This window comes from Pongo abelii, chromosome 13 (assembly GCF_028885655.2).
Source record: "Pongo abelii isolate AG06213 chromosome 13, NHGRI_mPonAbe1-v2.0_pri, whole genome shotgun sequence".
NCBI classification, from domain to species: domain Eukaryota; kingdom Metazoa; phylum Chordata; class Mammalia; order Primates; family Hominidae; genus Pongo; species Pongo abelii.
The window spans coordinates 108,021,846-108,036,236 of NC_071998.2; the positions used below are offsets into that span (position 1 = coordinate 108,021,846).

Below are 14,391 nucleotides of genomic sequence, written 5' to 3' on the forward strand. Positions count from 1 at the left end.
AAGCCAGGAAGTCTCATGCATGAAGTAAACGTCACTGTTTCCTGGCTTTCCCCTAATCCCTGGCGTACTGCACTGATGCACTGATTGTCTTTCTAATGTTCACATGTTCCTTTCCATAGTACAGTGGGGAAATCTCTTGGAAAAGGGCCCTGTCTCAGATCCTTGGTAAAGTATATCCCCTTCTTTTTGCATCTGTTAAATATTACTAAGTCCCTTTTAATACAGTTGCAGTGCAGATGAAATGAGTGTATATAGAAGTGAATCGTACATGGTGAGTGCTTGATAAAGTCTAGTTCCATCCATTTATTCAGAAAATATGGAGAAATGGTTTACTGGGTACACTGGCTAGAGTACTCTCTCTCTCTTTCTTTCTCTCACCCTCCACACATACCCACATCCCTGTGTGACTGTGAATAAATATATTATTGTTGAAGATGAGTAGACATTATCAAAGTCTGGCCGCGTGCAGTGGCTCACGCCTGTAATCCCAACACTTTAGGAGGCTGAGGTGGGTGGATCATGAGGTCTGGCATTCAAGACCAGCCCGGCCAACATAGTGAAATCCTGTCTCTACTAAAAATAAAAAATAAAAAATAAATTAGCCAGGTGTGGTGGCAGGCGCCTGTAATCCCAGCTACTCGGGAGGCGGAGGCAGGAGAATCACTTGAACCTGGGAAGTGGAGGTTGTAGTGAGCTGAGATCACGCCACTGCACTCCAGCCCAGGCAACAGTGTAAGACTCCGTCTCAAAAACAAAACAAAACAAGACAAAAAAAAAAAAACATTATCAAAATCTATAGAGTAAAATATGGAATTTCTTCATTTCCCACTCCTCACTTCCTGTCCCAGAGGTCACCATTGTTAATTTTTATGTGCTCTTCCAGGAGTTTTTCAATGCATTTAAATACATATTGTGTGTGTGTGTGTGTGTGTGTGTGTGTGTGTTTGTGTATACATACACATTTCTTTGAATTTGTAGACTAAATTGGGGGGATTTATATAAACACACATATGCACACACACATATCATAATAAACTCATAAACAGAATTATACTATATATTGTTGTGAGACATGCATTTCCACTTGATGTTATTTCTTGGAGATCTTTTCAAAACACTATACATATAGATCTATCTTTTTTAATGGTTATTTGGCATTGCACAGTATAAACGTACCATAATGCTTTTAACTAATTTTTATTGATGGGCACGTTGGCTGTTTATAGCTGTTTGTTATTACAAACAATGCCATAATGAAGATCTTTGCACATACATCATTGTGCCCAACTATGTGTTTCTATAAAACAGATACTCAGAAAAGAAATTGCTTGGTTAATGTTTTATGAATTTTAAAATTTTGATAGATCTACTAAATAGTTGCCTGTAGAATCTCTACCCATTTACAATCCTATAATTGATGAATGGCAGATCCCATTTTTCTACATCTTTCATGTTCATCACTGCCAATCTAGGATAGGAAAAATAACTCATTTTTGTTTGGATTTGCATTTCCCTTGTTACTGATTAAGTTCAGCATCTTTTCATGTTATGGTCACTTGCATTTCTCCTTCTATAGATTATCCATTAATGTGCATTGACCATTTTTCTATTGTGATATTTGCCTTTTTCTTTGTATTGGTTTATATATGCTCTAAATATTTTCTGGGTAGTTATCCTTCACCTTCCATATATATTAAAATTTTTTTCCAGTCTGTGCTTGTATTTTAATCTTCCTTTTGGTATCTTATTACCTCTTTCTTCTGGTCTTTGTGTCTGAAATTTGTGCAATGTTTAGAAACCCACAAGATGATAAAATATATTTCTGTATATTATTGTAGTATTGTATAGGTTTAAAAAATCTTTGGTTATTTAATAAGTAGGGCATTTATTTTTGAATGTAGTGTGAGTGGTTATTTTAACTTAACTGTTTTTTAAAATGGGTAGCCAATTGTCTGTAGTGTCTGACCTTTCAACAACAAATTTGAAATGTTATTTTTTTTTACACGTGCAATCCCTACATATGACATATATACATGGTTGGTGTTTTTCCTGTTTAATTATCTGTATATTCCTGCAGTAATTCCAAGATTTAATTACTATAGCTTTATAGCCTGTTTTGGATATAATAATAAAGTAATACTCCTCCCCTTCATCAACACTAGTTTTCTATTTCCAAATTTCCTGACTGCTCTTCCATATTTTTCCTTTCAAATGAATTTCAGAATGGGCTTATCAAATTATATGCAAATCCCTAGCGGAATTTTGGGTAGCATTGCTTTAAATTTGTAAACTAAATTGGGGGAAGTTTTTGATTTTAATTTTATTTCATTTTCTTTTATTTAATATATACGTTTTGTGAGTTAACTCTGTGCTGGGCACTTCTGATAAGTGTGATAAAGACATCTTGCATTAACCACACTGTGTCCTCTTCCTGGACTTGCATTGCATTTTGTCCTCTTCCTAGACTTACATGTCTAAGCCTGTCTTGCAATTGGGCTGAAGGGGCCATGCAACTGGATTCTGAACAATGGAATCTATGCTGACATGATACAAGTCACTGCCAGAATTAGCCTTTTCAAAACATCCTGTGATTTTTCAAGCTGCCTCTTCCCTTGTTATGGCAAGCTTGGAGACCATGTGTTCCCGATGCATTCTACAGGATGGAGGAAGACTGCCACAGTCACAATAGACCTTGCACAAATGAGAAATTAGCTTTTGTGCACAAGCTTCTGGTTGGGCGAGGGGGCTCATTTGCTACAGGAAGAAAGCTTATCTTATCCTGACTAATACAGCATCTTTATAATTCGGAGTCCTCTAACTCAGAAACAATTTGTATCTCTATTTATCAACTGTTCTTTTAAAACATTTGGTGAAGTTTTTGACTTTTTGTTATAAAGGTTTTGCACGTGTCTTTTGGAGATTATTCATGGGCATTTATGAAAGGCACTATGCTGTAGAGGTTTATCCAAGTATGTTTTGGATCCAGACTAACAGAGTCCAAATCCTGAGTCTGACACCAGTTGTGTGACCTCAGACAAACTACTTAACCTCTCTGTACTTCCCTTGCTTATCTATAAAGAAGATCATATGTGCCTTTTAGAGTGAAAATTCTACTGTTGCAATCTTTTAAACTTCAGAAATAGGATCAGTTTTTCATTTATGCTTTCTTTTATGTTTTCCACATAGTTATTACTGACTTGAGAAAAGCTGTTACTGATTTTTCTAAGTTGATGTTGCATCCTACGAACATAAAGAACTTAAACATTCTAACATGTCTACTAAATTTTTCTAGATGGATAGCATATATTTGCTCAGTTTGGGTATTAGGATTATGGAATAAGTTAAAAAACTATCCTTTTTTGTTTCTTTCTCTGGATCAGTTTATATAAGATAGATGTTATCCATTACTTGATAATTTGATAAGTCTTGCCTATAAAATCCCCTGGGCTTGATGGCTTCTTTTCAGTTGTAGATATTTAGCTCTTATCATTTATTTCCTTATTATCTGCCTATTTAGATTTTCTATATCCTCATAACTCAAACTTCATAATTTATATTTTCTAACATTATAATGCATTTTATCAAGACTTTCACATGTATTGGTGTAAAGTTCTATGCAGTGATCTCATTAAATTTCTTTTATCTTTTATGTTTTTATAGTTAAGGCACTAGCCCATTCGTAATGTGTTTGTGTTCTTTCTTTGCTCTCTCCTTTGAATAGGCTTTTTGTATTTTGTATTTTATTGGTGAGCTCCCTTTTTTCTTTTCTATTTAATTTATTTCAGCTTTTATTTGTATCAATTCCTTCCTGCTGTTTTATCGGACTTTGTTTTATAATTCTTTCTATGGCTGCTTAAGTCAAACGCCTCATTTGTTTATTTTCAATCTTTCTTGCTTCTTAATAAATGCCTTGAAGCTTCTGACTGTGGCTTTGCCCACACCCCATAAGTCTGACATGCAGCCCTCATGCTCCTGCTCATTTCTAACAAGGTGAAAATTTGAGTTTGATTTTTTCCATATCCAAGTGTCACTTACAAGATATTTAAAAATATAATTCCAAAATAGATAATTTGTTTGTTCCTCTTTTTCTAATATTACTGCATTTTTAGACTAACAGTGTAGTTTGTATAATTTCTATGTTGATAAATTTTTGAGATTCTAAAGGAGTCACAGGTTGAGATTTTAGAGCTAATTAAACTTGAGTTCAAATACAGGTTGTGCCATCTACCAGCTACATGACCTTGATCAAGTCTGCTAATTTCCGTAGGCTTTGGTGTCATAATCTATTAAGGAAAATGACAATCCTTATCATGAGGATGTGAAAATTACAGATAACTTATACAAAGGACGAAACTGTATCTCTCATACAGTATTCAAGTAATGCATCAGCTATTATGCTTATTATTGTTATTGTTGTTGTTACTTAGTCTATTAACACATTTACATATCCCAGGAAGTATAAATTTATTTCTATTGGTTCTCATATCCTAGTTGCTGGCCTCTATAGATCCAGATTTCTTAAAGTTGACATAGTTGCCATTCTTTGATTCCTTTTTTCTTTTTCTGCTTCACAGCACATATTTGAGAACTTCTTATGTTGCATTCATTGGAAATAAGGTGTACATATAATTCGTATATATTTTTACATGTGTAATTATTATATAGAAGTTAAATATATGCATTATTTGTGTGTGTGTGTCTCTGAGTGTGTGTGTGTACATACACACGTATTTGCAAAGCTCAGTCCCACATTCAGGATCCCAGAGTTTCGTGGAATGCTATTGTATATATGACCTGGTTTGCTCCTTATAACCTGTAATAGGTAGAGTAATGGCCTCCTCAAAATGCCCACATCCTAATCCCGAACACCTGAGGTAATCTGACATGGCAAAGGAGACTTTGAAGATGGGATTAAGTAAAGGATTTTGAGCTGGGAAGATTATCCTGGATTACCTGGGTGGTCTCAGTGTCATCACATGGTTCCTCATAAGAGGGAGATAAGTGTGTTAGTCAGAGGAGATGCAACTTAGAAGCAGAGGAGAAAAAGAGGGGAGCAGAGTAAGGGACCATGAGTCAATGAATGCAGATACTCCCTAGCAGTTGGAAAAGGCAAGGAAATAGATTTTCCCCTAAGGCCTGCAGAAGGAATGCAGCCCTGCCACTGTCTTGATTTTAGGAATATTGACCTTGAGATCTGTAAAATAAAGTGTGTTATTTTAGGACACTAAGTTTGTGGTGATTCATTACAGAAGCAATAGGAAATGTGCGACACTCAGAGGGAGGTATTGTCTCCACTTTCAGATGAGAAAATTGAGGTTGAGAGAAGTTGAGTGACTTGCCCATGGAGGTATGTCTAGTCAATAGTGGTGCTGGGAATCAAACCTAGGAGCTCAAGACGTGTGTGTGAATGTGAGTGTGTGTGTATGACTTTAAGCATATCACAACTGTGGATTTACAGTGATTTTTCTTTTCCCTGTGGGTGGGAAAAGATTGTGGCTTGTAGGAGAGATTCAGGGGGAAAAAATTCCCATCCTTGTAAAGGAAAATGATCCCCTGAGTTTTGAAACAGGAGCAGTTCTCCCCCACTGAGCCACCTAAGGGCATAGGAAGGTTTATGCTAAGGTCTATTTAGTTGTTGGGTTTTTTAAAAAATTTTATTTTTGTACTATGACACATAATTATATAGCTTCTTGAGAACATTCTGTCATCTGGGAGATTTTCCTACAGAAATTCTAAAGAGTATAGGCTCACAGGAAACCAGCCAAGATCTACATGAAACTCTATTTATACATGTGCCAAAATGAAAAATATAAAATAAGTGCAGAGATACATACTGGGCATTTTAGCTGAAGGCAATTGATGTGTTACCCTTAACACACCCATCACATTATAGAGAATACCAAAACTAGATGGGATTTTAGAGAGTGTACCATAAAACCTTCTATGTGTTTAGCTCAGAGCATGTTTTATTTAATCCTTATAGCAATATTGTGAGATGGGTACTTTCATTCCAACATTGCCGCAGAAGATTCTGAGGCTTGGGACATCTAAGCTCACTAATCAAGGTCACATGAGCATTTTGGAAAAGCCGGAACCTTGACTTGGGTCTTCTTACTCCAAATCCTGTGCTCCTTCCAGTTAATTACAAATGACCTCCTCCATCTGTTTGTTGTTTGAAGGAGAAAATTGAGACTGACAGACAAACGGTATTGTGTACAAACTCTCAAAGCAAAGTATTTTTTTCTCATGTATTTTTTCCTTTATTTATTAATTTATTATTCAATGGCTTATGGAATCAACAGAATTATCAAAATACATATCCTAGAAACTTTTTTAAAATAAGAAAGTGAGTCAAATCCTTAAAAATATTAAGAATAGGCCAAGTGTGATGGCTCATGCCTATAATCCCAGCGCTTTGGGAGGCCGAGACTGGCGGATCACCTGAGGTCAGGAGTTCAAGACCAGCCCGGTCAACATGGCGAAACCCCATCTCTACTAAAAATACAATAAATTAGCTGGGTGTGGTGGTGAGCGCCTGTAATCCCAGCTACCTGCAAGGCTGAGGCAAGAGAATTATTTGAACCCGGGAGGAGGTGGTTGCAGTGAACTGAGATTGCACCATTGCGCTCCAGCCTGGGTGACAGAGCAAGACTCCGTCTCAAGAAAAAAAAAAAAAAAAAAGAGAGAGAGAGAGAAAAGTAGTTAAGGGTAAGAATAGCTCAAGGAACTGCACAACAGGTAGACTTAGACCAATGTTAGGAATAAATCTAAGTATCCTATTACTAAGGCAAGAAAGGAACAGGTTCCTTCCCAGCTTTCCAAACGCAGAAACCTGTGAAAACCTCACCCTGGGATCATCAGGGCTAGAACCAGCACCTAAGGAACTCAACTGCATTAACCCTTCTAACTGATATCATGGGAATCTTTTTCACCAACACCCTCAGGATTATCCCAACATTAACCAAAACGAAGATCAGAGGAGGTGTTCTCTGAGCAGTCTTTGGTAGCAGGTTTTATTCAAGGGAAAATTTAGAGTTTCTAGAAAAAGAAAAGAAAGAAGTGAATAGAAAACAGAATTCCACGGGAAACTCTGGATTAATTATATAGCAGATTTTATCTAGTCTAAGACCCCTAATAATGGTAAGAAACACTAGCAGGTTACATAACACTAAGAAGGAAACAAGGAAAAAAAAAAGACTGCCAAATAAACTCTGTCAAATCATTAAAACTAAGATATCTTCCCACTTCAGAAATGTTAAAATGTGGAAAATATGGGCACTTTAGAATCAATGAAATATGTTTCTCCACTGCATGACTTGGGAGAGCCTTGACTATCCCCAGGTACACTGGGAACCTGTAAGAGGCAGTTAGGAGTGCAGATTTTTCCACATGGGAAACTCTGAACATTTAGTTTGTTGTTGTTGTTTAATATTTGAATGTCTCATGGAACTAATGTTCCATACAATCCACACTGGAAAATAGCTATCCAAACAAATGGACGGATATTACGTATTTCCATCAATTGTCGGTGAGTATTTTTTACACCTGAGCTTTTACAAATGTTTAAAAAGAAGAGACAACAAGGTTATAATGTTTGACAAGAACCTGGCATGAAAGTATTCTATGTTAACGATTAGAAGTAAAATTCACGTTCTCCAACAAGAAATGAAAGGGGTGAGGGCTCAGGCTTTAACCTAAAAGGTAGAAACCACAATAAAACAAGTGCCTGAATGAATTCCCCCATCTCCCACCAACTCTTCCACTTGTTACTGATAATCAAAATGAAGGCCATTGTCTCTGTTCTGTCATTCAGTGTCTTCTACTGTTAGACTAGACTTCAGCTTTGACAATGAAAATACGTGGCTTCCAGTTACTATGGATATTAAACATGTTTATCTCCTTTCCCTCTTAAAATTACATAAAGAGAATATTAGACAGAGAGGCTATTAAGGACTATTTGAGGCTGGATGTGTTATTTGAGCTAATGTGTTTTTAGAGCACTTTCATTTAAATTGGAAGCAAGAAGGTTGGGATATCTCAAGCTTCTATCCCAATTTCACCGCCTAACTGGCCGTGAGTGCCCCCACCTTGAGGGCCTCAGTTTCCTCCTCTAAATGATCTGAAAAATACTGAAACTTAAAAAATGTTGATGAGGCCGGGCGCGGTGGCTCACGCCTGTAATCCCAGCACTTTAGGAGGCCGAGGCGGGTGGATCACGAGGTCAGGAGATCGAGACCATCCTGGCGAACACGATGAAACCCCATCTCTACTAAAAATACAGAAAATTAGCCGGGCGCGGTGGCTGGCGCCTGTAGTCCCAGCTACTTGGCAGGCTGAGGCAGGAGAATGGCGTGAACCCGGGAGGCGGAGCTTGTAGTGAGCGGAGATCGCGCCACTGCACTCCAGCCTGGGCGACAGAGCGAGACTCCGTCTCAAAAAAAAAAAAAAAAAAAAAAAAAAAAGTTGATGAAATGGCTCACTATCTCTTACACAGGAATATATGAGAAATAACTCTCTTAGCAAATAATGGCAGAAAAAGGTGTATAACTCCTGAAAACAAAACAAAACAAAAAAACTACAACTTTCCTTTTCTCATACAAGGACAACTATATAATCCACTATGGGTATTTTTTTCTCTCTCTCTGTTTACTTTGGTTGCCAAGAAGCACACAGCCAAATTTATCTCATGTTGAGTGACTCTTTCATTTTGAGCTTCTGAAACCATTTTCTCTCCCCTCCTTAAAATGGCTCTGATGATTCCTATCTTTATATGAATAGCCTTTTAAAAATATAATGTCTTTATGTGAGTAAAATAAGTTCTCTTGGAAGTGTGCATGGTAGACATTGTAAACACACACACACACAAAACAGACAAACTTTGTTGCTAGGTAACTTGCCAAGGTCTTCACAGGAGGTGATGCCCTCTCACCTATAAGACTGGTTCTAAGGATTTATTCTACAGGCTTTAGCTTAGTGTCCAATGACCTTCTCAAACTATCTTGAATTCACCTGCTTCTGTCTACCATTCTGGTACTTGTGCTCTGTCAACATCAATCAGGACCCAGTGAGGCTTAGGCACCTCTTTGCCCTTGCTGGAGAAGAACTCTACTCAATGATTATTTGCATCTATTAAAAGACCAGGCACAGAGTAGGCACAACAAATCTTAGGTGGATGAATTCTTTAATTCAATCATTATGGTTCTAAATAAGTCTTTGGGCCAAGCAGTGGGAATGGCAATGCAGACATGCAGATGCCTAGGACGTCCCTGCTCATGAGGAGTTCACAGTATGACAGAAACAGACAGGAATGCAGGTAAATCAACCAAGCTATGAGGCTATCACAGGGAGAGCCATGGGGCCTGTGCAGCCCCAGAGAAAGGATGCTTTACTCCGTTTTGGAGAACGTAAACTGATGAGAGGGCAGCCAGCCAGAGGTCCAGTCTGCAAGAGATGTCAAGATTTCACTGGGATAAATAAGAATTTGAGACAAAATGTAAATATTCCTTTCCCTTGCAAGTAGAAATGAAAATAAATAAATAAATAAATAGACAAGGAAAAATGTCCTTTCTATATAGGCCCTAACCCCATGCGACATTCAGCCAATATTTAAATAGTATCCATTTGAAAGGATGAATATTGGCCAGGCACGGTAGCTCACGCCTGTAATCCCAGCACTTTGGGAGGACGAGGTGGGCAGATCATGAGGTCAGGAGCTCGAGACCATTCTAGCTAACACAGTGAAACCCCATCTCTACTAAAAATACAAAAAATTAGCCGGGTGTGGTAGCACGCACCTATAGTCCCAGGTACTAGGGAGGCTGAGGCAGGAGAATCGCTTGAACCCAAGAGGCGGAGGTTGCAGTGAGCTGAGATCGCACCGCTACACTCCAGCCTAGGTGACAGAGCGAGACTCCATCTCAAAAAAAAAAAAAAAGAAAGAAAGAAAGGACGGGTATTATTATACTGTTCCAAGGTAACTGCATAACTCACACCTGATGCCTCTTAGGGCTCAGAGAAGGCTTGCTGAAAAAGTGATGCCTGAATTGAAACTTGGAGGTGAAAGCTAAAGGGCCAGGGACAAATGGGAGTCAGTGGGGGTACAAAGGAGAAGGAGACAGGAGACAGAGGGAACAGTGTTGTGAAAACTCCAGAAACTGAAACCAGGAGGCTTAACTTAGGAAGAGGAACCCAGCTGGAAATGCAACTGGAAAAGTCAGACTGGAAACTTCTTTAGCCATGTTAATGGAGGAACTTTGCTTAACAACTATTAATTGAAAACCTACTATGTGCCAGGCACTGTTTTAGCTGCTGGAGACAAAGTAGTAAACAAGAGATAAAATCCAGTAATTACATAATTAAATGAGATGGTTTTATATTTATTAGACTAATTATAACTATGGTTTACTGAGTGCTTAAATATGACAGCTCCTGTGCACGTATAATTTAATTTAATTTTCACAATGGTGCTACAATCGCTTCTAATTCTATATGAAAGAGCAGAGGCTCAGAGAAATTGAGTGGCTTGACAAAGATCACACGACTAGATGTGGCCAGAGGTCAGCAGTGACATCAGATCTGTCTTGACTGAGCCTGGAACCACAATACCTAAGTTTCAATCTCAACAACCTCACTTACCAGGTATGTGACCTTGGATAGTTACTGAGCCACTCTGTGCTTTTTTTAAAAAAAAAAAAAAAACATAAAATGGGAACCATAATAGTACGTTGCTTGTAGAATTGTTATGAGAATTGAATGAGCTAATGTACCCAAAGCACTTAGAACAGTCATGGTACGTATAAAGTCCTTAGTAAATGTTAGCTGCTATTATTAACCTGGTTGCAAACAGATTTATTAAACCTTCTCCTACCCAGAACACTCTTAGGAAGGTCATAGAGCTTTGGGCAAGTTGGGAAGGTCCCCTTGATAATGAGTTTATTTTGTTTTCCCTGCTTAATTCAATAGCAACCTACTTCTCTCTGGACCATCTCTCTCACAAGTACCTGCTAATAGCTTTCATTGTTTACAGTGCTTCTAACAAGTGTGGTAACTTCTCATTTGCATTCCTAATAGACAGTTTCCAAATCTTGTTGAAACTGCAGTTGGTTTTAGGACGCCTGGGTTTTGTTTTTTTTTTTTTTTTGCCCTATTTATTATCATTTGGATGGGTTTTAACAGCTCACCACACACTCTCACCCATTCAATCTTCTTTAAGATTCTCACAATCCTTTCACGATATATTAACAGATTAGTCCTGTCTAGTGCATCGGGTCACTAGCGAATGTTATTAGAATCATTTAAGTTAATTTATTTAACAAACACATACAGCGCTAACTCTGTGCAGGACATTGTTCCAAAGCATTTCACAAATATTAATGTAAATGGTAATATATTTAGTCCTTATAACATCTCTATAGACAGATATTACTATTATCCCTGTTTTACAGATGAGAAAACTGAGACACAGAGACATCAATTAACTTGCTGAAGGTTACACAGCAAGGAGATGTTGAGCCACATCACTAGTCATATGACCTTGGGCATGTTTCTTAGCCTTCAGAGGGTAACAAATATGAAATACTTTCCACTCTTCAGAATTATCATTATATTAAGGTAGGTATTAAAATTTTACAGGTGAGAAAATGGAAGGTCAGGGGTCCTGAAAGGCTTGTCTTATGCCTAAGAGAGAGTGGCAGAGCTAGGATTACAATTCATGTCTTTTGAATCCACGGTTCCCTGTAGTGTGCTGTGGATGGAAGGTGGTAATAGTTTCTGTTGTCAAAATCCATTATTGCTGCTCCTGCTGCTGTTACTGTTGTTATTTACCACAGAAGAACAGCCCCTACCCCACCCCAAACACACAGAGGGAAAAATAACAATGACAAGAACATGGCTGATTCTGTATGCAGCCTGCAGATCTAAAGCCATGCATAATTTACTCAACACTGCCCTGCAGTCACTTAAGCTGAGAAGAGATCGCTATAAATTCAGGTCTGAATACCCTAATTTATTTCTTATTTATTTTACTGATACATATCTAGGGCCTCCAGTGAGCTGCTTCTACACCTGCCCAAAGGCACCTTCAGCCCTAAGTGCAACTAGGGCAGGAAAGGAGACCTTGAAATAAGCCCTCGAAGAAAAACTGGACTCTACGCACTAGAATCATACAAGTTAAATTAATTTTTCTGGTAAACTAGAATTAAACCCATGCCCACACTCACCCACTATTTGTGAAACACAGGACTGAAAAAGTTGTTACATGTCCTGTCCTGCTTTTCTATCTTAGTAAAGACAGCATTAAATGTACTTCTTCCATGAGTGCAAGATTATTTTTCTGAGTCACAGAATGTCAAAAGATAAGCAAATATTCTAATACTAAGACACAATCAGAAAGGGAATGAAGAGGAGAAGAAAAAAGTCTATTCTCGTAAGTGATTACTAAGGACCAAATGCTATGCAAGGTGCTGTCAAAGGCAGAGGTAATGGCCATTGCAGTCTTTAAATGGAAAGCAATGTAGGTTGGAAGAAACTTCAGCCATCCTTCCCCAAAGATCTCTTTTCACAGATGATCAAACTGTGGCCCAGAGAGAGAACATGACTTGTCAGAGGTCACTCAGCAAGTTGGTCCCAACGTGTTCCCCTTTTAGCCTCATACTTATTTCAAAAGTCAGTATGAGTCCTTAGAGAGCCAGAGCTGTCCTACAAGCTTTACCTGTATTGTTTCCTTTAGCCCTCCCCTCCTCCAATTAATTGTCCTTACAGATATGGACATTAGGACACAGAAAGGCTGAACACTGCACTCACATTGTTACATTCCTGCTGAAACCGAGCTTGAAGTCTGGGCTTAGCCTGTGCTTTTATGCACCATACCTGAAGCCTTTGTGAACAGCTTCAAGACATCTGCTTTTGTCTCCAAACTGCACTGACTAGGCCCATACAGGTAGATTCAGAAGGGCAGGAGGCTTCAGCAGGAGAAAGCTCCTGGCTCTAGGATGAGGCCTGGGCATAGGTTATATTTATTACATTTATTAACCCAATCTTTATTTTTCTCATTTTTTTCTTTTTTAACCCACCCAACAGAAGGTTATACTTTTGGCTTTTGGCTCTTGGGCTAAAATAGGAAAGGCAGAAAGGCCATTTTATTGAAGGTCAAGGTTCAGCCTTGCTGAGCTGTAGTGTCTGATCATTTTCCCATGCATCCCTCACTTCTGTAAATGGGGCACCTGGGCCTTGGGGACAGAGACTCACCCGCAGAACATGAAGATGGTGCTCGAAGTGGCATCGTAGGGCAGGGGCAGCGTCTGCTGCAGGCACAGCTGCTCACAGCCGCCATTAAAGCCATCAGAGCAGTCAATGCCTTTGGAGTGGTCGTAGCAGCCAGAGCCATCCTTCATGGGTTTCAGCTCCTCGGGGCACTGCTCAGAGAGAGGGAAACAGGGTGGTTATGGCTTGGGAGGTTGTAGGCCCCATCATGCCCTCTCCTCCCTCCTGGAAGAGACATGTGTCAGGGACTGATAGAAAGGTATTCAGTCTCCTTTTGTCAGTTAATAGCTTTGTGACAAGTTTCACAAGTCCCTTTACTTCTCTGAACCTCAGTGTGCCCACCTGTAAAACGGGACTTTTGTGACTATCTGCTTATAGCATTGTGAGAATGAAGGGTGATAATGTCAGCAAAGTGTTGAGAACACTGGCTCACACGGCAACAGCACAGCAAATGTCAGCTGCTGCTAACATTGATATTGCTGGGATCATATTCAGTATTGTTTCTACTGTTATTGCCTTATAGGGTCTACTGCTAGAAGGGTCACATAGGGAGGCTGACAGATATATATTTAAAAGCCTCTACCAGTATGAGTTTAATTTCCAGCTTTTCCTCTTCTCACTATGTGACCCAGAGAAGTTACTTGCCATCTCTGGGCCTCAATGTTCTCATCTAATAAATGGGCACAATACCTGCAACTACAGATTTGCTGTGAAGCTTAAGTTGGATCATAGGGGTGCATACCTTACTTTGGAATTTGACACATAATTTGGTACTCATAAAATGTGAATTACCTTCCTTCCTGTCTTGAATTTGTGTCTTCTTCTCCACCCTTATCCCTGGAGCCCTAAGTGAGATTTTTGCATACTCACATCATCATGAAAAGGGCTCCTAGCCAGTCTGCTGGACTCCAGTCAGGCCTTCTCAAAACCATCCTCCAAATGGCCAACAGAGTGCTATTTCTAAATAGCATCACTCCCCAGCTTAAATAAGTAAATGAATCTTAAAACATGTGAAGCTGCCATAAACTGATAATCAAGGTCCTCCCTTTACAGACAACCTAGTCCTCTGCTTGGCCATATACACAGCTCTCCCCATAGCCCTCTGGTCCCTAAGTAAACTCCAAGGAGTTC

At 38.9% G+C, this 14,391-nt stretch overlaps 1 protein-coding gene across 2 annotated transcripts in view; it reads right to left on the reverse strand.

Annotated features, from left to right (window-relative positions):
• Window positions 1-14,391, reverse strand: part of ASTN2 (astrotactin 2) — a 997,527-nt gene that overhangs the window by 392,382 nt on the left and 590,754 nt on the right. For both annotated transcript variants that reach the window (XM_054520535.2, XM_054520536.2), the window contains exon 12: window positions 13,246-13,412. In XM_054520535.2, coding sequence (XP_054376510.2) covers window positions 13,246-13,412 — 167 coding nt within the window. The remainder of the gene's footprint in view (window positions 1-13,245; window positions 13,413-14,391) is intronic.